This window comes from Cinclus cinclus, chromosome 6 (genome assembly GCF_963662255.1).
Source record: "Cinclus cinclus chromosome 6, bCinCin1.1, whole genome shotgun sequence".
In the NCBI taxonomy this organism is placed as follows: Eukaryota; Metazoa; Chordata; class Aves; order Passeriformes; family Cinclidae; genus Cinclus; species Cinclus cinclus.
In genome coordinates this window covers 1,397,843-1,418,215 of record NC_085051.1, presented here as the reverse complement: position 1 = coordinate 1,418,215, position 20,373 = coordinate 1,397,843, and the positions used below count along the sequence as shown (strand labels likewise).

Genomic DNA, 20,373 nt, shown 5'->3' with positions numbered 1-20,373 from the left:
GAAGAAGTTCATATAAAAAATACATTCCACATGCGAAGGCATTGAGGCACCGCCATCTCATAAAGAAGTTGTCTTGCTCATCAGTTTTAATTTAGACAGCAAAATATTAACAAAAGGCAATTATCTAATTCCTCTGAATTAATTGTGGCCAAAACATTGTCTTCAATGTGGTGAAGAAACACAAATAGTGAGCATTCTTCCTGCTTTTATAATAGTAACCTGTATGTCTGCCACACAATTCTACTCACAAAATACTAAATATGTTCAGGCAAGCAAGTAAAATAAAGCTAAACTGAAGAGAAGGCAAATTTGACAGGTACTTGGATATGTGTTATCTGCATTGTCTTTTCCAGTGAGCCACTTGGCTAAGTGAGAATAAAGTTCTAAGTCCTGTCCTTATAATTTTCTGGTTTTCCAGTGGCCACTCACACCTCATAAGAAATTCAGGCTTCAATTCCCTCCTGATTAAGTGAAACTGAAGCTGGTAATTGATTTCGGGAGGAGGTCTGTCAGGTGTCATTGGGGTGTCACCCAACAGAATCACAAGACTGTGGGACCCGTCTAGGTTTTCAAAGCATCCTCCACATCAGTACATCTGGTAATTTTACGGCTTTAGTTTGCAAAGTACACATTTTTTTTTCTGTCTCTTTTTCAGTTTGAATGTTTGATGAGAACAAACAACTCCCCACTGCAATAAACAAAGTCACATAGTTACACCTTATATGTTTGTCTAGAAGATCAGGAATTTTGTTCTCCTTGTGGTTTCAGTTTCAAAGCCTAGACCAGCATTTGGAAATGTTTAGATGGCACTGCTTGGTTGTCAACCTCAAATCCATGATGGATTCACCTGTGTCCCATACATGAGCCTGAAGGAGCAGCCTGGCTTTTCTCCACAAAGTCTGAACAATGAAAATCTCTATTTCCTCCTGTATCTATAATGACACTTGATGTATCTCAGTTATCCACATTAAAACATCTCCCTCTTGGAGTTTCTAATGGAGTTAAGAATCTAATTAACCACACTTTTGTTCCAAATAAAACTGGTAGGGCCGAATTCCAGTTCCTAGTCTATGGCTGCTTCTCACTATAAAGGGTGATTTATCATTCTAATCCTTGTCACTGCTGCTTGCTGCTGCTCACAGTGCTCCTTTAATAGTCTTATTCATGTGCTCTCCTTGTCCTGATGATTGAGGGAGATACAGACTCTGGATCTTTTGCTTAATCCCTGCTCCTCTAAGCCCAGTTGTAATCACTTCCTCTATGAAATGCTGACCTTTATCCGGATCAACGAGACTTCAGGAACCCCACTGAGGCAAAAAGCTTCTTGAGACTGGAAGGGTTTGTTTCCTCTCCCTGCTGCTGAATGTTGTTGTGTAGAAAATGCTAAAAATCACCGTGGAAAGGAATCACAATCTTCCAAGGAGTTTCACTACCCCAGAGTGATACTCTGGGGTGCAGGGGAGTTAGTGTTTATAATTTAAATATAATCACACCCACAGTCTGACAATCCACTGCTGCAGCAGAGAGATATTCCTGGACTTGGTTCTCACCCTTCCTATGCATGTCTTGGACAATTTTTGATCCATTTCCTAATCTGTTTCTGTACTCTTCAACACTGCCGTTTCCTTATCCCTGAGAGTGTTTTTCTGATTTTCATGTGTTTAGCAAATCTTCTTTCTCCATCATTCACTTGCTCTGCTGTAGCCAAAGTGCAATCAGTGCCCCTGGTGTTGGCAGCTAATCAGACACGAGAAGGTTGCACGATTTTGGCATTTTTAGGGCTGAAATGGGAAGAGCAAAGACCCTGATGTACAGGTTCCCTGCCACTGCATTCTCCAAAAACCTGTGTACCAAAGTCTGGCGACAATATTTGTTACAAATCCCCACTGCAAGGGATTTTGGCAAGCAGAGCCCTTGCATGAGCTCGAGGCATTGCTCCTAGCCACGGGCAGGTGTTAAACAATGGGTAGGTGGAGAAGCTTGCTGAAAACAGCCCTAACAATGTAGAAGAATTTCACGGGTTAATTCCATCTTCCTCGGATAATTACGTGTTCCATGAGCAGCGTGGTCTTTCAGCTGTTCCTTTAATACAATTTGAATTTGCCTTCTTCCCAATATACCACCCCTTCAGAGTGAGGGAAGTGGAGAAGCTACCAATAACAGGGCTGTTATTGGGTCCTTTATTTTCTTTCGTTTCTCTGCGCTCTTGCCTTTCAGCAGGAGCACCCAGCATCTCCTGGCATTCCGTGGCTGAGTGCTCAGCAGGCTGTGCAGTCCCAGCTGCCAGCGAGAGCTCCCACAGCAGCCCAGGTAGATGAGACTCATTGTGTCAGGTATTAATTCTTGACAGGTGAGGTCTGTGTCTCAGCTGCTCTAAAGAAATGACAGGTCTCTTCTGATGGCTCCAGTTCCACTCCTAAACCTCAAGTACTAAAGACACTGACTGCCTCAAAGACTTCCTCAGGGAAATACATTCATCTCAGTAAGGTCTTTTTTAAGAAGCAGTATTAAGCATTTTAATATTAAATTAAGTTATCTTTGTTTCAGTGGGTGTTAATTTGTTCCATTAATTGTGGCGTTCACCTTCAGGCTCCTGTCAGTTCAAATGAAGATTTTTTTCGGATTTGAAAACATCAAGTACTTTATTCCAATCTAGGTTTCTGCTCCTGACTATGCCCAAATCAGTATTTGATGAATGGGTGGGCTTTGTTAGGATATTGCTTTAGACAAATAATTTTTTTTTCAGTACAAGCAAATAATTTAATAATTTAAACATAATTTCAATATATGCCTAGTTGACAACCTTTTTAAAAATGGTAGGAGAATGACTGCTCTGTCATTTTTTTTGTTTTATTTTCAAATTCTTTTATTCATGCTTTATAAATATTAAAAATTTAGAACAATTTTTCTAAAGTTTAGGGGATTTTTCTGACTTCATTAACTGGGTGCTCATGATCATGCTTAATTTTTTTTTTTTTTTAATATATAAAAAAAGTGGTGGTTCTTTTTTTACTGCCCCAGCCTGGAGCGTGAAAAGGTGATTCAAGTGGGGAGGGGAATATGAGTAGAATATAAAGTTTAAAAGCAATACTTTAAAAGGGAAAATATGCTTTTACTGTGTCTCAGCTGTCCACATGGGCTGTGCAATAATGGCAAAATTATTATTATTATTAATATTAATATTAATATTAGAGGATGAGCAGTGACCTCAAGTCAAGTAGGGAACTTGGGGGCATATGTGAGGGGACATTTGAGATGTGGCCTTTGCCCATGTGCTTGGTTTTTTTCCCCATCCTGCTATATCAGGTAAAAAGGGACATGGTGTGAAAACCCAAAGAAATTAAATATTTCAGTTCCCTCTGCAAGTGGGTGAGTGTTGTACAGGTTGCAGAGATAAATGCAGAATAAGCATTTATTAAGCAGAAATAAGTTGCTTGATAAGGTTTGGGGTTTTTTTATTTATTTTGCTTTATTTTTCATTTTGTTTTTAGGATTTGTTGGTTAGCACACAAGTGCTTTGCATTGGTTCTTATCACAAGTTAGCTCAGTTATCAGGTAATTTGGGCCCACTAGCTTGAAAAAAACCCTGTAGTCCCACCTTTGGTAGATTGTTTCTATCCAAACTACAAAAGCACTACTTAGAAGATAAATCCATCCTCCAAAAACTCACTCCTATCCAATCTGTTCAGACTTTCCTTTGCAGTATGATTTATAATGCTTAGCTCTGAAATGCAAAGAGATTGCTGCAAAAAGTGGGGACAGTTGAAATCCCTAGTGAAGATATAGCCCATGAACAGCAGTGGGCTTTATATGATGTTGCTTTTTTGCTCTAGTTTATTTTAGTTTTTTTTTTTTGTTTGTTTGTTTGTTTTGCAAGTAACAGGTGTAGCACTCCTGTCTGAAATTATCGTGTCAGCAAGACCTTTTATCCTGAAGATTTGAGTTTAATATTTATGTCCCGTGGCCATTCAAGCAAAGAACAGGGAGATTTTTTGAGGAAAAATACAAGATTGCAGCATGTATAGCTGTGGTTTCTCACAGAGCTTTTTGTTGTACTATATTCATATATTGAATATGATGGCCAGATTAGTCCTGAAGTGCAGGTGTGGGGTGGCAGCCCCAGGTGTGACATGAAGGACACCAAAAGGATTTGGAAACAAGAGGAAATTTGCATGAAAAGCTTTAGAGAGCTTTGCTCTTGCTGTGGCATTTCTCTGAGTTGTATTTTCTGACAGTACACATGAAATGTTGAAAAAATAAAACTGAAGAAGGATACTCTGGTGTGTATTCGTGTACTGAAGTTTTTAGAAATGAATGGTTTTTTTGTTTTTCATGGGACTAATCTCTTGGAGAAGAGATCCTCATCTTCTGCAGGGATGTAAATGAGGAATTATGGCACTGGTAAACTTCATCTTAATATTACTGTGTTTTATCCAACACATGTCAAATATCAAGTCCAGTTGGTTTGTTTAAACTGTGTTAACAATACACTTAAACTAATGAACAAACCCCACAATATGACAGCAAAAAATGCATCTTTTGTTTTAACTTCTAAGTTATGCATTAAGAAATAAATAGTTTGCTGCAAACTTTTAGAATGTTGACCCTTGTCAGTGATGGCAGCTGCCAGATTCTGGTGTAGATGGAGCCTGTCCTGGCTGAGACAGCACACTTTCCTAACTGAAAATTATTTTGAAGAATGTGGTTGTCAAATGTCATGCCAGTGTAAAAATTGCTGGACATCTGTTGGCTACTGGGTTGTATAGGCTTTCATAGGTATTTTAATTTCTTTTTAATAAAAGTCTCCTAAATATTAGAAAAAGAAGTAAATGCTGTTGGCAAATGTCTGGGAGTTTGTGCTTCCCCTGACCTTTTAAGTGCTTGTCAGAAACACAGGGTTGTTCTTTTTTTAAGGACAACACAGAAGGAAATAAAATGGGAACATCCTAAATAATGCATTAGAATGACAAAACCCAGTGGCATCAACAAAATTACAGTAGATGCAAACTTGTGGTCACTTTCTTGTGTTAAAGTAAATGGTATATTTAGAAATTCTTTCTCTCCAAAAAAACCCCAACAAATCCAAAAAAGAAAGCAAACAACATCTTGTTAATTGTTCTCAGTAGCTTTCTGGGTGGGGAAACAACTTATCATACTGTAATTAAATCAGTGAGGCATGAAATAATTAAAGAAAATAATTTGGATAGCTAGAAGGGCAAGACAAGGTTAACTCACAGGTAGTAAAGAGCAGGAAAAGTGTCTTATCTGCACCTCAGTAGATTATTATTATTTCTCAACATCCAAGTAAAACTTGGGGTATCCTCACCAGCTCTAACAAAACCTGTTTTATTCAGATGTAACTCTAATATTGTACTTAATGGTTTTGATGTAAGCTTAAAAAATGTCATAGGAACAATTCTTGAAAATCCTCTTCCTTACTTCTTTTGTCACATGACTACACCCACACAGGTGATTTCAAATAAGGGTATTTCTTTTCATGCTAGGATTTGACAAAAGGAGTGAGGAAAACTATCTAAAGCTGTTTCTATGGAGAAAAAAAAAAACCAAAACCCTACCCCAAACTGACTCCTCGGTTTCTGGTATGAACTGGAGCAGTCCCAAGGCTGGCCTGAATTTTTATGGTTTATGACATTTCCTGTTTCTTAATATCCCAAATGCAATTTCTGTGTCTTTGGCAGAGCTTTTCACAGCAGGATGGTACAATAGTTGTGGACTTTCTTGTTCCATGGAAATCTTTCAAGGCACTTTTTTCCCACTGCTCTCAGATGTGGTCTGGCCAAACTGAGCCAGGACAGGGACATAGCAAAGTGGTATTGCCAAAGCAAATATTACAGAAGTAACCAGATATTCCTTCCTTTTCATGTGAGAACTAAAACCCAAAAATAATGACACTTTTTGGACAATTCATTTGGTTGGTTTTCTTTATTAAAGCAGGTGCTGTCAGGTGTAGAAAAGCCTGTACCTCACAGTTTTGCTGCTTAGTCTGGTGAATGGCAAAGCTTTAGCACAAATCCAAATCCTTGCCTTGAAGAAAATGGGAAACAAACAGGTTTTTTGAGTCAATTTAATTTCCTTTTTCCTTTATCCATCATTTTCTCATAGAAAGAAAAAAAGTCAACAAGAAAAACAAGGAATTGAAGATCCACCTTTATATGTTAATATAGGAGAGAAAGTTCCTGGATTGCTCTTTTCCCAGTAAATTCAGACAGCACTGAATATTTGAAGTTGTGGGAAGGATTTATGTAAATTAAACAGATGTGTACCTTGTGTAAATTCTTAAAAGCTTTCTTGCCTCTCTCTAGAAGTTCACCATTCCATTTTTAGCTGTTTTTTTTTTTTTTGTAAGCCTTGAAGCCAAAAGAAAGAATTCTTTGTCCAAAGATCAGAACTTTTATAGATTATAGATGAATAAGAGCTATGTCAAAAAAAAAAAGGGGGGGGTTGGGAGTAGCTATAAAATCTAGCAAGTACACTGAGCAGGTGTTTTGGTCTGTGTTCAGTCTAGAAGCTGAGTATTAAAAAAGTGAATATTTTAAAACGCTTTGTGATTATTTGTAGAGTTCTGTGCCTGCTTTTGATATTTATGCAGCCATATAATGTGCCCATCCTGGTGCATTTGGAATCAGTACAAAACCTCCTATTTAAATTATTTGCTCACCATATAGTTTCAAACACAGCTGAAGAGACAATGACTCAGAAAGCTGTGAAGCTTTTGTTATTAGAAAAGGAACTGTTCCCTTGACATTTCACAGTGACAAGCTAACTGCAGCAAAAAGAATAATACAAGTGCACTTCAGGCTTCAAACGATTTTTCTCTATTTTCCTTTTTTCTGAAATAACTGGTGACTGCTTCTCAAATACCCGCTAGCCCTTTGTTATCTGCAGAACCGAGATCTTTATCAAACATCTGCTTTTGTATTTGTTTGGATTAGGATAATAGAATAATTTAGATTGGAAGGGACTTCTGGAAGTCATTTAGTCTGTTCTCCTGCTTGAAGGAGGTGTTAAACATCGGTTTGATTGTAGCCACAGTAGGTTGCCAAGGCATGGATCTGGTCAAGTTTCGAGCATTTCCAGAGATGGGCATTGCACCAACTGTCCAGGCAGCCCATTCCAGGGTTAAATCTCTTTGATTGTCCTCATGGTGAGAGAGGTTCTCCTTGTATCTGCATGGCGTTTCCTGTGCCCCCATTTTCTGTCTCCTTGCAGTATAGCACCCAAAAAGTCTTTAAATTTGGCTTTGGCTTTCAGTTTGAAGGCTGGAAAGTTTGAGGAGCGTGCCACTGTCACAGCTTGGCCATTGGGCTCCTATTCCTTCCTAGCAGTACTTCTGCTAGTTGTGTTTGTTTCGTTTGGTTCCCCTTGATTTCTTGTTAGAAACCCTGACAAAGGTTTCTCAGAAAGTACTGAGAGTTTTTTGCACCCTTTTCAGGTTGATGTAAGAGGTTTGCAAAACCTCTTTGTCCTTCGTAAGGTGAAAAGAAGGATTCCTTCCTCTCCTACGCTGGCCTTGCACGGTGGCAATGAAAGCACAGCAAAATTGCATCTTATTTTTGATAATTTTATGGGTGGGACATTGTCAAAGGAAGGTTACATGACTGCAACAACACATCTAAGCATACACTGTCTCACTTTTCTTCTCACTTTTCCACTCCTAACCTGTCATGAGCGAGGAATAGTTCTAGAAGGATTAAGATAGTTATTTGAAGAATACTAATACTGAAGAAAGACAAGAAATTGGCCCTTGCTGTTGAGAGTGTTAAATACAAGTGATGGTACAAAATGTTGCTAGAAGAATGTGTACTTGTACTGGTAAACAAGGAAGCGTGCCAGCTCCCAAAGCGTGCTGTCCTCAGGAGGCTCTCTGTCCACAAATTGTCCCTGAATTTAACCAAAATCTGTTTTCCTATGGAAAGAAGAAAATGTTTACATGTGAATTAAATTGTTATAGTTAAAAATGGTCAAAGAAGGTGGTTAAAGTTTATTTGGCACTAAATATATCCAGCCCCCTGAAGTGAGGCACTGAGGCTTAGAAATTTACATTTTGTTTGAACCATAAGCCTCAATAAAATATTTCAGATTTAATTAATTTTAAAGCAGCTTGTCTTTTGGAACCTGTGAATTGCTTTCAAAGACTTTACCTTATGCCAGCTTTTTTCCTAACTTCTGTTTTACGTGATATTTGCACTGAGTTGCTGTCATATATCAGAAGTACTTATCTCTATAGAATGCCATGAAATTTCCTATGAACAGCTGCTCACTATAGCTGTGCTATTTTTTGACTGAAATTGAATACAACTACAGTATTTTAATATAAGATTTGATTGAAATATTGAATATGCTCAGTTGACTGTCATGAATTTCAAGAGCACAGGTCCTCACCATATGCCTGTGACCACTTCTCTAGAGGTAAGTATATTTCAGGTTTCTGTAAAATGTGATGAAATGAAAATGCAAGTAGAAATAAAAGTATCTTATCCTTAATCCCATGTTGTATTGTCAGTACAGGGAAGTATAACCATGTCTTAGCAGTAATTTATCAATAATTTTCTTTTTTTCTTTAAGGAATAAGCGTATTTCAAACTTTGTTTTTCTTCCCTTTACAGAGCCAGTATTGTGCAGAAGCGCATCATTTATTTTCAAGATGAGGGCTCTCTCACCAAAAAAATTTGTGAACAAGGTAAGGTAAAGTAAAATGTCTTTCTGACCTCCTCATTATCTTTTGCATTTTTCTCTTAAAACATTGTCTCAAACTAAAATTTGGAGGTCTTGGGCAGTTTCAGATTTGGGATCTTCCAATCAGTTATGTTTTTCCTTATCACATACAGTCCATCTCATACAACCTTCCTTTCCTCCCCCTAAATGTGATACTTGCAGCTTTTTACCTGCTCTGTATGTGATACCCATTGTTTTCCAGGGCACTTTGTTATTGAATCCTGGGCTATTTCATCCTTTCTTAAACCTAAAGGTTGCAGTTGGTTATTGCATCCCACTGGAGAATTCATTTACTTTGTCTGTTCAGAAATTTCAAGCCTACTGTGTTTTGAGAGCAGCTGAGGTTTGTCCTTATCAGGCAACAACCAGAAAGAAACCCCTTTTAGAATCTGAAGATAACTGAAATATGCATACCCTCTAGTTGAAAATTGTGAATTTAAATTATTTCATCCACTTATGGTACAGATATTTCAGGGTTGTTGTTTAGTCTAACAGTAAACTTTAAATAAATAAAAGAGAACAGACCATGTTTAACTCAGATTTATTTCCTGTAGTATTTATTGTGGCAGCTTCACTGTCCTCACTGGTTTGGAGCTGGGGCCATTTTCAATAATGGGAACTTTGTGTTTTTTCAGACTCGGCCTCGGAAGGTGTGACCGACAAACCAATTTTAGACTGTTGTGCCTGTGGTACTGCCAAATACAGGCTGACTTTTTATGGCAACTGGTCAGAAAAAACACATCCCAAAGATTTTCCACGTGAGTATCGCTCTTGTGCTGGTACCACACAGGGCCCTGGTGAGGGTTGGAGCTGGCTGTGTGACACAGCATCACTTATTTACAGCCGAGCAGTGCAAATTATGACATGTGTGGAGTCCTGCTGACACTCAGCATTGAAAATCAATGGGTCTTTCTGCACTATACATTAGAAGTACATCCTATTGATTTGCCTGACATTTTGAGCTAAGGTGTGTGTGAGATTGTGTTTGCGAGATATCTTTGTGGGGAGAAGGGTTCCTCTCTTTTTTTCTGATTGAAAGCTTAGAGTGGCTTATAAAGTAGAGGTAGGAAATGAGATTTTAAGACAAAGACCACAAAGGACAGGCAACACACTAATACTTTGATTTTTCAGCTGTGCCAATCTACGTAGTTCGTTTTACTTCAAAATATTTTGAATTACTTCAGTTAAATTTGGTGAGTTTTGAATCTTGCTGCCCAGGGACTTTAATTGTACATATAGATCTAAGAATATTCTGTCTTCTTTGTCTTGGTTGGTTGAATACCCAGATAAAAAACACCTTCTGAACTTGGCCTGTCTGGGTTTTTTACAGTCTGAACTACAGAATCAGTACTTTTGTTGCAAGTTTGCTTTCTGCAGTTACCCAAGTATGTATAAAAAACTGAAGTTACAAAATGGTGCATTATGCATTTGGTCTTTCCTTACTGACTCCACAGTCTGTGGGAGAAAAGGCCAGGAAAATATTTAAGAATATGAGTCACATTTACAGGTCTTTAAACTTTGTTATGTTTTCCGTGGCTGATGTTTATTATAGAGGCTTTTTATGTTGATTTAAAAATAATATTATTATTGCCACAGTGTCAGTGTATCCTCATATAACTCAAATATGGTTTGTATCAGCTCATGGATTTAACAGCCTAAGCAATGCTGCTTTGAGTTTTAAGCACAGCATTGTTCAAATACTATTGGTCAGCATAATACTGGGGAGATAAAATAAGCAAAGCCAATGCTTGCAGGAATGCTCTTTTAGGCTATTGGATGATGTAAATATCTGCTGAGTGTGAACTTTATGTGCACTATTTGCATGGACTCAGCTGGTGGCTGGAAATAGGCCGTGAGGAAAGGACTGAAAGGTATGAAGTTACTGTGGCTTGGTGATGTAATATTGGGGACAAATGGCCTTTTCTTTTACACCCAAGTCAGTGAACTCATGAGGGGTATGGCTGCATGATGGAAAATAAGCAGGTTGCAATTGTTTTCCTGCTGTCTTTCCCCAGGTACAAAATGGTGAATTAAATCAATATTTTACTTAAACTGGAGAAGTGAAAAAATTACCCATTTGGTACAGACATGATTAATCCCAGCAATAGCAGTTAATAAGATTTTGCATTAAAATTTCTGAAAGTTGAGGGAAAGATCTCATCCAGATATAGTGATATGAAAAATGAAACCTAGTCATTGGCATTAGTCTTGAAAATGTTGAGCTTGTGCAGTAACTGCCTTAAAAGAAAATGTTATTCCTTGTGGACTGTGGTAAATCACTAATTATTTTCCAAGCCACCACATAAAAAATTCTGCTCTATTCTTGTACCATCAGTAAGGTTGGAATAGAAAGCAGATCATAAGCTTTATATTTTGCATCCTTTCTTTATCTCCTGATTTGCTTTAAAAAACCCGGAAGAACATTTACTTTGTGCCAAGCATTTATTTTCTCTGGGTATCACCCATTTTTGACAACAGAAATCCACGTGCTCTTCATCATGATGTGATATGAGCACACCTATGAAATGTGTCAGAGGATAAATTCTCATTTTGTGATGGCACCTTGATTTTCCTACAAAAATACACATATAAGTGTATTGAGAAATTGAGAAACCACCCAAAGGTACAAGAATGAAGTGAGATAGCAACATTGGAAAGCTGGGGATGTTTGACAGGGTGCCACTGCATATTTGAGGAACAATTGCTGGATCTTAGAGCGAGAAGCCAGCTCCCAACATTGCAATCTCTTCAGCTGTGGAGGAGGGAAGGCTCAGTTCTGCTTTTTTCCACACATAGGTCACTGTAGTAGATTCGGCAAGCATCAGGACTGCTATAGTTCAGAGCTCTGGAAGTGTATTTTGGTCCAAGTTTAGGGCTAGGGAAGCTGTGAAGGCTCTGTTTGCTGCTGTGCTAGGCCATCTCCCTCATCTATCTATTCTGCTTCCTACATTTTTCTAGCTTTTTTCCCTTGCTGTTGGTCTTAGTTTTTTATTTCTAATCTATTTTCTACTCTCCCGTGATTAGGTTCCTGCATCTGACTTCATACAATTCCCTGCACTGTGCTTTTCCATTTCACTGTTCCACCTCTCACGTCTTAAATTTTCATTCCTTCTATTTACTTCATTATTCCTTTTTCATTCATTTATTCAGGCTGCAGCTGGTTTTACTGCTGCTCTCTACCTGTCGCATTGCAAAGGAATTTTGGAGCGCGATGTTAAACATTGTCTCGCTCCTTCATTCTGACTCTCATCTCCTGCAGTCTTTGCCTGGTTACCAGGCTGTCTGCTTGTGCGAGCAGTTCATTTTCTCACCCTTTTCCTTTAAGACCATATATCTGCAGAGGGTTACTTGACACTTAAGTGAATTCTTTTTTTATTTCCAGGACTGGAAACTTCTGTGACTCCTTATTTCTGCTTAATTCTCTTTTCAATTCCATCATGCATCCCGAACTTCTTTCTCTTTAAATATTGTTTTTTTCTTTTTCTTTTCTTGTTCAACAAAACAAGAAACAAGAAGGGAGATCCTTTTTCTTAGCTCTACAGCTCTTACATCATGAGAAATCTGAGCAAGAAAACTCAGTGAATATGGAAGTGAATACAGAAAAATGTACTTCTTCACTGCCGTCAGTAAGGAAAAACTTGCTTTTAAAACTGAGGTTGACTGCTGAAGTCTTCCCTTGCAGGTTTCCTTCTCAAAAACGTTTGACCTAGAAACTTAAAATTAAACTTCCTGAAGTGAGATCTTTGGTGAAGAAAAACTATTCTAAGCCTATTTGTTCTGGGGGGCTGCTTTATACTCGATGTGTCAGTCACTGGCTTGTTCTTAACACTCTGAAGATGTGTATTGGTGTAGTGAGAAGTTACAGCATGCAAAAGCCTCAACAGTGGGGACTTCTGAACTTCATCACAAATCAGGAACTGAACTTTGAGGCTGTCTCAATGGCGGTTTGATTGATTTTGTTTTGTTTTTTCCCCCGGGAAGGACGCACCAACCACTGGTCTGCCATCATCGGCAGCTCTCACTCCAAGAACTACATCCTGTGGGAGTATGGGGGATATGCCAGTGAAGGTGTCAAGCAAGTTGCAGAGCTGGGGTCCCCAGTGAAGATGGAGGAAGAAATTCGACAGCAGGTGGGTGCATTTTAGTGTACACTTTAAAAAAAAAAAAGGATCCTCCCTTGGCCTGGAAACAATTTGTCATTGACAATGTGTGCGAGCGTAATTTTGCTGAGTAATTCTCAGTTCAGTGCACAAGTTCTGTGTGTCTTTCTCCATCCATTCTTACCCTGGCAAGAGTTTTTGTCTAGGAAAGGACAATAAGATGCAGCATTCTGGACTTGGAAAATCTGTGTACCACATAGAGCATAAATCAGAGGTAGCGGAGTAAAACTTTTCAGGCTTAATTGTGAAGAGATTGATTTAAAAGAAAACTTCGAAGACAGAAAGCAATACCCCTGCCTTAAAGTGGTGAATGATTATTTATAATTTAAATTCACTTTGCAGAATGCTACATTTTGCTTCTTGATGCATCACCTAATTTTGTGTTGTACAAATATCTGAAGTGCTGTGTTTCCCTGTCCATCATTATTTATGTAGCACAAGCATTCTTTCCTTAATAATCCCTTTTACAAAGAAAATTATTCCTTAATATTGAAGATGTGCATAGCTCCCCCTGTACTTTTCTTCACTTTTTCTTCATTTTTGTGATCTTTCCTGTATTTAACACTTCTGAAGTCAGCAAAAATAAAAGCAGAGTTAAAGATTAAATTGTTGATTAATCATTCTCCCTTTTGGTAACTGTTGCATCCTAGAGCCGCAATATTTCGAGATGTGCAGGGTAGGTTGAATACAGGGTTACATGGAGAGATTAAAAAAAAAAATCAATTATATTTGTATAAAGAGCATAAAACAACCTCGAAGACTGTATTGAGAAAACTTGTATAGCAAAAAGCTTTGTGTTCTAAAAATAATTTGCTTTTTCATGATGCTTAAGTGTACATAATCAGGGTACAAGAACAGCTGGTGTATTTGACAAGAAACTCCCAAAGCCAAGAAAAATAAAATAAAACCAGCTTATAACTTAATATATGAAAATGACAGAAAAGGAATATGAAGGGGAGAAAACAATTTCAGCGTAGGGTGAAATGTGATCATGGATACATCATCTCTTTAAGCCATAATAAACCTTGGTATACCTGGAAATAGAAAGTAGGCTTGATGCTATGCAGAAAAGTGGCTGGATTTAAACCCAGCAATATAATATAAAGCCAAGTGGATTAAAATTGTAGCAGAGTATTGTATATACCACATGAAACTTGCCATTTTTGCTGCTCACTTGGGAAATCAATATTTTCTTGTAGTCGGCCCATGTGGAATGAAGAAAATCAGCAATTTTGTACCGAAGAAGATCATTTCTGTTACAGTCATGGTGAATACTTTATACATAGGGGCTTGGCACCTGTGGATTGGGACTGCACAAACATTAGGTGCTCTCCTGAAGCAGCAGGAGCAGGAGGAAGGTGTTGGGTGAGGAGCAAGCAGAGGTGCACTCGTGGAAGGTCACGCTGAGTACTGGGACAAGAGCAGAGAATGTGAAGGGGACATGGAAAAAAGTGAAAATCATGCCTCTCTTTCCAAACTGGCTTCTTTGTCGTTATGTGCCATATATTTACAAAAAGAGGATGTATTTATACCCTGGGTTCAAATCAGAGGAGGCTGTGACATTTAGAGTGCATCAAATAGGTAAATGGCTATAATTTCAGGAGCTGCTGAGATGGAGCATGAACTTAGTGAACAGTTAATTCCAGCATGGGGATGTCTGACTGGGTCAGACAATTCCTGCAGGAATTGCCCTGGCTCTCCTGGGTTGGTTTATCTGAGAAATCAGCTGGTATTCTGGCTGGATCTTACCTAGAACACTGCAGCATGTCATCAAATGCCACAGTGTTTTTGTTTAGTTGATTTTTTTTTTCCTTTTTAACATGTGCTTAAGCTGTACTAATATTTTCAAGAGATTTTGAGGTAAAATTCTACAACCAAGACAGCAGAGTAACGCAATGAGCTAATTTGCTGACATTCAAATCAGGCTGGTATTTTTCTTTTTTTTTTTCTTTTTATTGGTACTTTGTCCCTTGCAATATTCCTACCTGCCTTGAAATTTGATAATGTTGTTTCCTTCCCCACAAGTTGCAATCTACCTCAGGATCTAGTTCCTCATTTTCCATTTCTTATTTTACCTTTCTTTCCCCTCTCTGCTGTCTGACCAGCCTTATGTTGTGGGTGCATGGGAGGATGTAATTAATTAAAATCACTCTCCAAGCAGCTTTGATGTTTTTGGAAACACAGTAAAGGCAATTTTTGTTTAATTCTGGTACCTGGACTCAGAGCTCACTCACTGCAGTTAATGTACTTCTTCCAGAGCCACACTTGGATTTGGGAATCTGCTGTGTGCTAAGTTTTGTAGGCAGTTTCTTAGGTGAGCACATAGACAGATATTTATGTAACTGGCATCTGTCACTGACAGATTTTATATGACACTGAGGTTTTATTAAAGGAAAAAAAAAAAAACCAATCTAATTGTTTTTGCGTTTTATTACCAAAAATTTACGGTGCATGAAACAAACAGAAAGGTCTTTCTTACCAGGTGCTTTGTTAAGAAATGTCTTAATAATTATGTGTCATTAAATAAAAGGTCCTCAAGTGTGACCATTTTGCTGCATCATCATCAAGTTTTCTTCCTGACCCAGCACCTTGGGCTGTTCTGGTTGGTGCTGTCACTGTAAGGAGCCCACGTGGGGTTTTTGCATGGATGATCCTGTAAACTGTCTCTGGAGTTTGTTTATCTGGGAGAACTTAAAGGAACTAATCAGCCTTTTTGTTAAACTGTTCCTGGCAGCCTGGAAGGAACGCCAGGGCACATAAGAGTTTCACTCACACAATCTGTCAAGTGCTTGGGGTGTACAATGGGATAATGCATGCGTTAGACTTCAGGGGTTCTAAATGAACAGACAAAGGCTGGAAGAGGAATTATGTGAGGGGGAGAATGTGCACTGACCTCCCATATCTCTGAGATATATTCACACTTCCACTTTGCTTTGAGAAATTCTGATTTCTCCCGAACCCATTATTTGATCAATTAGCTCGTGGGAAATGAATGCAGGATTTGAAAGGGAAATTCTGCATTCAGATTGGGATTGCTGTGTTTAAACAAATGAACAAACAAACAAACAAGATGGTTAAAACATAAATCAGAAGGAGTAAAGTGTAATTCTAAATCTCTTATCCTAGGCTGATGAAAAAAGGCTAAAATAGAAACACTGTTTTAAATATCTCTCACCTTAAGAGAAATAATTTGGCTTTGCCTAATTATTTCTGAATAAACATTCAGTCATTTTGCCACCAATTCTTTTTTTAAACCAAGATAAGTAATATTTTGTAGCTTGCATATTTCTCCAGAAAATGCAGTGTGTACTCTCTGCAGGCTCCCCATGGACCCACAGGTGACATTGTTACAGGTTTGGTTTAATGCCCTCTGAAATGTTAGTCCGTGGGGTGACTTTTTAGATTGTCTTCATCAACCTCAGATGAAAGCTGAGTGTGCCTTCAGACCTTTCAGAACAGCAAGTTCTGGTTTCCAGGAAGATGCTTGTAAAGGTTTTAGACGCCGGGTAATTTAAATTGTGTGGGTGAACTGAAACAGCAAAAAATTTCTATGGAAAAGAAATGTAAAAACATGCAATTGTTATGACTCCATGCAAGCATTTATCTCTACAAAATAGTCCCAATTTGTATTTTTTTTTTAAATTTAAAAAAAGAGAGTAAAAATTAAAGAAAATTCATTGTTGGATTCATCATGATTGATTGATTTTTTTGAAAGCAATTTCAGTGTTTCAGTTGAATAATTATCGTTTTGTGGTCTGCTTTGCAAGGTACTGCTGTATTCTTCCACAGAAGGATGGGGTCATTAGATTTTCCTGGCTGAAGCTGGTAAATCACCTGAATTACAAAAAGGAATCTGCAGGATATTGATCACTATTTTATTAAAGCACTGGGCAAATTATTGTGTTTACTGAAACAAGCTCAAAAGTTTGCTGTTTGAATCAGCAGTTATTGTGTGCTTAGGGAGGTTAAAATCAGCCAGCCTGGGAGGTTCATCTCAGTTGACTTGTGCTTGACAGAGCAGCTGAAACTTCTCCCTGAACACTTCGCCTCAGAGACCAGGAAACCCCTGACAATAGCTGGGAATTAGTCTGGGAATTGCAGGGGGAAAAGTGATTTTTGTTGAAATAGTTCAGTCTGTGTTTGTTTAAAGGAGCTAAAAAATTAGTGACAACTTGGTGGCTTGGCCTTCATTGCAGGAGGAGTCTGAAACATGTGAAGGAATTTAGATGAACTGATATGGATATTCCTGCTGCTGTTGTTTCTCATGGGAACCAGAAGGACTTGGTTTGGTTTTGCCTGACCAAGCCTTTAGTGAATGACATCAACGTCCTACAGAGCCCTTTTCTCAGGGAGGGCATTTTTGTTCCCATCCAGATTCCACAGGCACCCTGTTGAAAAGACAGGAAAATTACTGTGGCCATAAAAGCTGATGTGAAAAGCATGGCTGCTGCTCTTCCAAACAGTCCAAAAGCCCTTTAGGTTTCTGTGTAAAGCCCACAGAAATTTTCAGTGGTTTTGGACTTGGTGTGGCTGTGAAGTAGCAGAACTCTGTCCCAGCATGATTTCCACTTTAGTTACAGCCTGACAGCATGGTTTTAATGGGGTATTTATTCTAATTCTGGGCAGATCGAGCTGCTCGGTCGTAAATTGGCTTCTAGACTTCTGTTTGCTCAGTTAGACTCCTCTGCTCTCTGTGCATACACCTCTGCTGTGAATTATGGCACTTTTTAATGCCTTTTGAAAAGGCTAGATGGTAGATTTATCATGCATTCCTTTTGGAAGACATACCTTTTATAATGATTCAAAATCTCTGGCATTTTGGTAATTAGAAATGTTGAAACCCTTGTATACTGTGCTAAATTTCATAAAGTATTTCTGCCAGGAAGAAATAGATGTCTTCTTATGTCATGAAGAGAAGCTTTATGTGCCAATAAATAACTCCTCCAACAGGGCTCAGAACACCTCTTCTAGGGGCGCTTCCATCTTTTCATAAACTTCTGTTGGAAACTGTAATTAGAATTATTCAGTTGGTGTTGCTTTCCTTAAAAAAAAAACCAAAAAATGTTCATCCCAACTCTATTATTTTTTAGTATCTAATGATAAAAAAGATGTGCTTCTCTAATAAAAAATGAACTGGTGCTGCATTCTGTGCCACAAAACATCTCTTCCTAGTCTGAAAGCCATTGAAAGTAATGACTCCTCCACGAAATTAAGTTCTGACAAACCATTTTTAAGTGGTGTGTTATTTTCTGGGCCAAAACATGAAAGATTCAACACACTTTTACTAGTTCAGCCAATAAAAACTGAATAGAAAAATATGTCTTTGAGTCCTCTGAAAATACCACCATGCTACAGATAAACTCTGAGTGATTAGAGCACAGTCCTTGTGCCACAGCTGCTCCACGTGTGGTTCTTCTGCCTGTAGGGTTGTGAGAGCTGGAAGATGTTGAGCACATTTTGTACAAAATGTCTTTTCTATTATTGTGGTCATCTCCCTTGTTTGGAACACAGGGCAAAATCTAATTTTGAACTTTTATTTAGCCTTTGGTGAAAACTTCAGCAAAATAGTGGCTGAGTTAATAATGTCTTTTTTTCTTCATTTCTTCCTGCCTTCCCTCATCCCTTGTCAGCTGAAGGGTTTCTTTCTGATAATAAACAGGGAGAGAGAACATTTGGAAAATGAAACTTTTTTTTTTTTTTAATTTTCTGTGCTTTTAACAGCCAGTGCTATTTGATTAATCAATAAGGCACCTTGATTTTTAAAACTCCACCTTGTGAGCTCTCATCTTGCTTAATGAATTCCAGAGGTTTCACACCTCTAACTTTTATGGGAGTCTTTGAGATTTTGCCCTCTGAATAATTACCCAGTAATTGATATGAAATAATTTGCATAACCAAACAATGACTTACGGTGTTAAGTTAGCTCAACATTTAATTTCTCCTTCATTTGCCTCATTACCTTGCTGCTTGTTTTCTTCTAATCATCACAGACCCTCCATTTCTGATAAAACAGGGAGAAACACTCCTTTTCTGTAAAATCCAGTAATCAGGTTCTCTTTGAATAAAAGATCTTCAAGCATTTTTTTTTTTTTTGCAGAAGGCAGACCCTTCAAGAATAAAAAAGCAGGCTTTACTCAAAGACCTGTCTTCTGAGTGAATTCTGATACTAAATTGTGTAGAAATGGGGCCTATATCAAAATTCCTACCCTTTTTTACATCTCTCTAATAGCTAAGAGGCCCATCAAAGCTTATGGAGATTTTCTCTGGCTCTTTGATATCTGTCTGGATCACAGCAAAACAATTCTAGAGGAGGAAACAATTGCTTCTGGTAGATCCACTCCTTTGGGTGGCATGCAATAATTTTAGCTCTCCAGCACACAGACCTAGAAGTCATAAAGAAATGTCACCTGTTTGGGACAATATGGTTGGATTGCTAGGCATTATTTGATAATTTTAGTATTTTAAAATATCTTGCCTTTTCATTTCCTGCAGGTAGATCTTGTCATGCTGTTCTGCCACAATATTATTACCATCCTGTAGCAGATTGATCCAGTGGAAAGATGTGATGAAATGGCTTTCAAATGATTTCCCTTCAGTCTATCACTGCAATATTTTTAAAACATGAGAATTTCAGATGATTCTTCTTGTCCTGCTGATACTGAGGGACAAGCACCACCTGACAGCAGAAGTTCAACGCTCCAAAACCAGACTTTGGTCGGAGAAATTTTGTTTAGTTTTGTTAACAGCAGCTGTTGTGGTTTGGAATGGCAGCTCCAAGTCCTGGCCCAGCAGAGCAGCTGCACGTGAGTGACCTTAGGGCACTCAGGAGTCATCTTGTAGAATATTGTAGAACAAGCAGAATGTTAAGTAACACAACATGCAGAAAAGGCAACACCAGTAATGCCGAGCTGTTTGTCAGGCATCCAGAGCAGATGGTTGGGCTCCTCCTTCTGTGGGGGACACTGCCCAAACTCCTGCGGACTTGAGCAAAGCCTGCTTTTAAAGGGTCAGAATGCCACTAAAAATTAAATTAAATTAGGGAGAGTCGATTTGTCTCCAAATACTTTGTCCTGCAGTGGCTCAAGCAGTAATTAAAATGCAGTGGCTGGGTAGCTGGTGGCATTCAGCTGCCTATTAAGGAGATGCTGCAAAGGCTAAACGAGGGTCTGCACCCTCATTAGCAGCATTTGTCAGGAACCACAGGATCTTCCTTGTTTTCTCCCTTGTTGCATCGTAAATATTGTTCAAAGGAACAGCATGCAGTAACAGCTGAGGCTGAAGAGTCCTACAGCTCATTTGACTTGCAAATGCTTAGTTATTCAAACAAATTTTCAATGAACAAAAACTAAGGAAATAACCCACAATGCAAAGTTTGTCATTCTGGGATTAACTTTTTTCTGGGCTTGTTTGCTTAGGAACCTCACTTCAGAACTCTCTGTTTCAAAAGCTTATTTCCACCTAAATTTCAGCAGAACAC

At 38.4% G+C, this 20,373-nt stretch overlaps 1 protein-coding gene across 1 annotated transcript in view; it reads left to right on the top strand.

Moving 5' to 3' along the window:
- SPON1 (spondin 1) overlaps positions 1-20,373 on the top strand; it is a 168,731-nt gene that overhangs the window by 45,685 nt on the left and 102,673 nt on the right. The window contains exons 4-6 of the mRNA XM_062494983.1: positions 8,628-8,701; positions 9,372-9,494; positions 12,718-12,866. Coding sequence (XP_062350967.1) covers positions 8,628-8,701; positions 9,372-9,494; positions 12,718-12,866 — 346 coding nt within the window. The remainder of the gene's footprint in view (positions 1-8,627; positions 8,702-9,371; positions 9,495-12,717; positions 12,867-20,373) is intronic.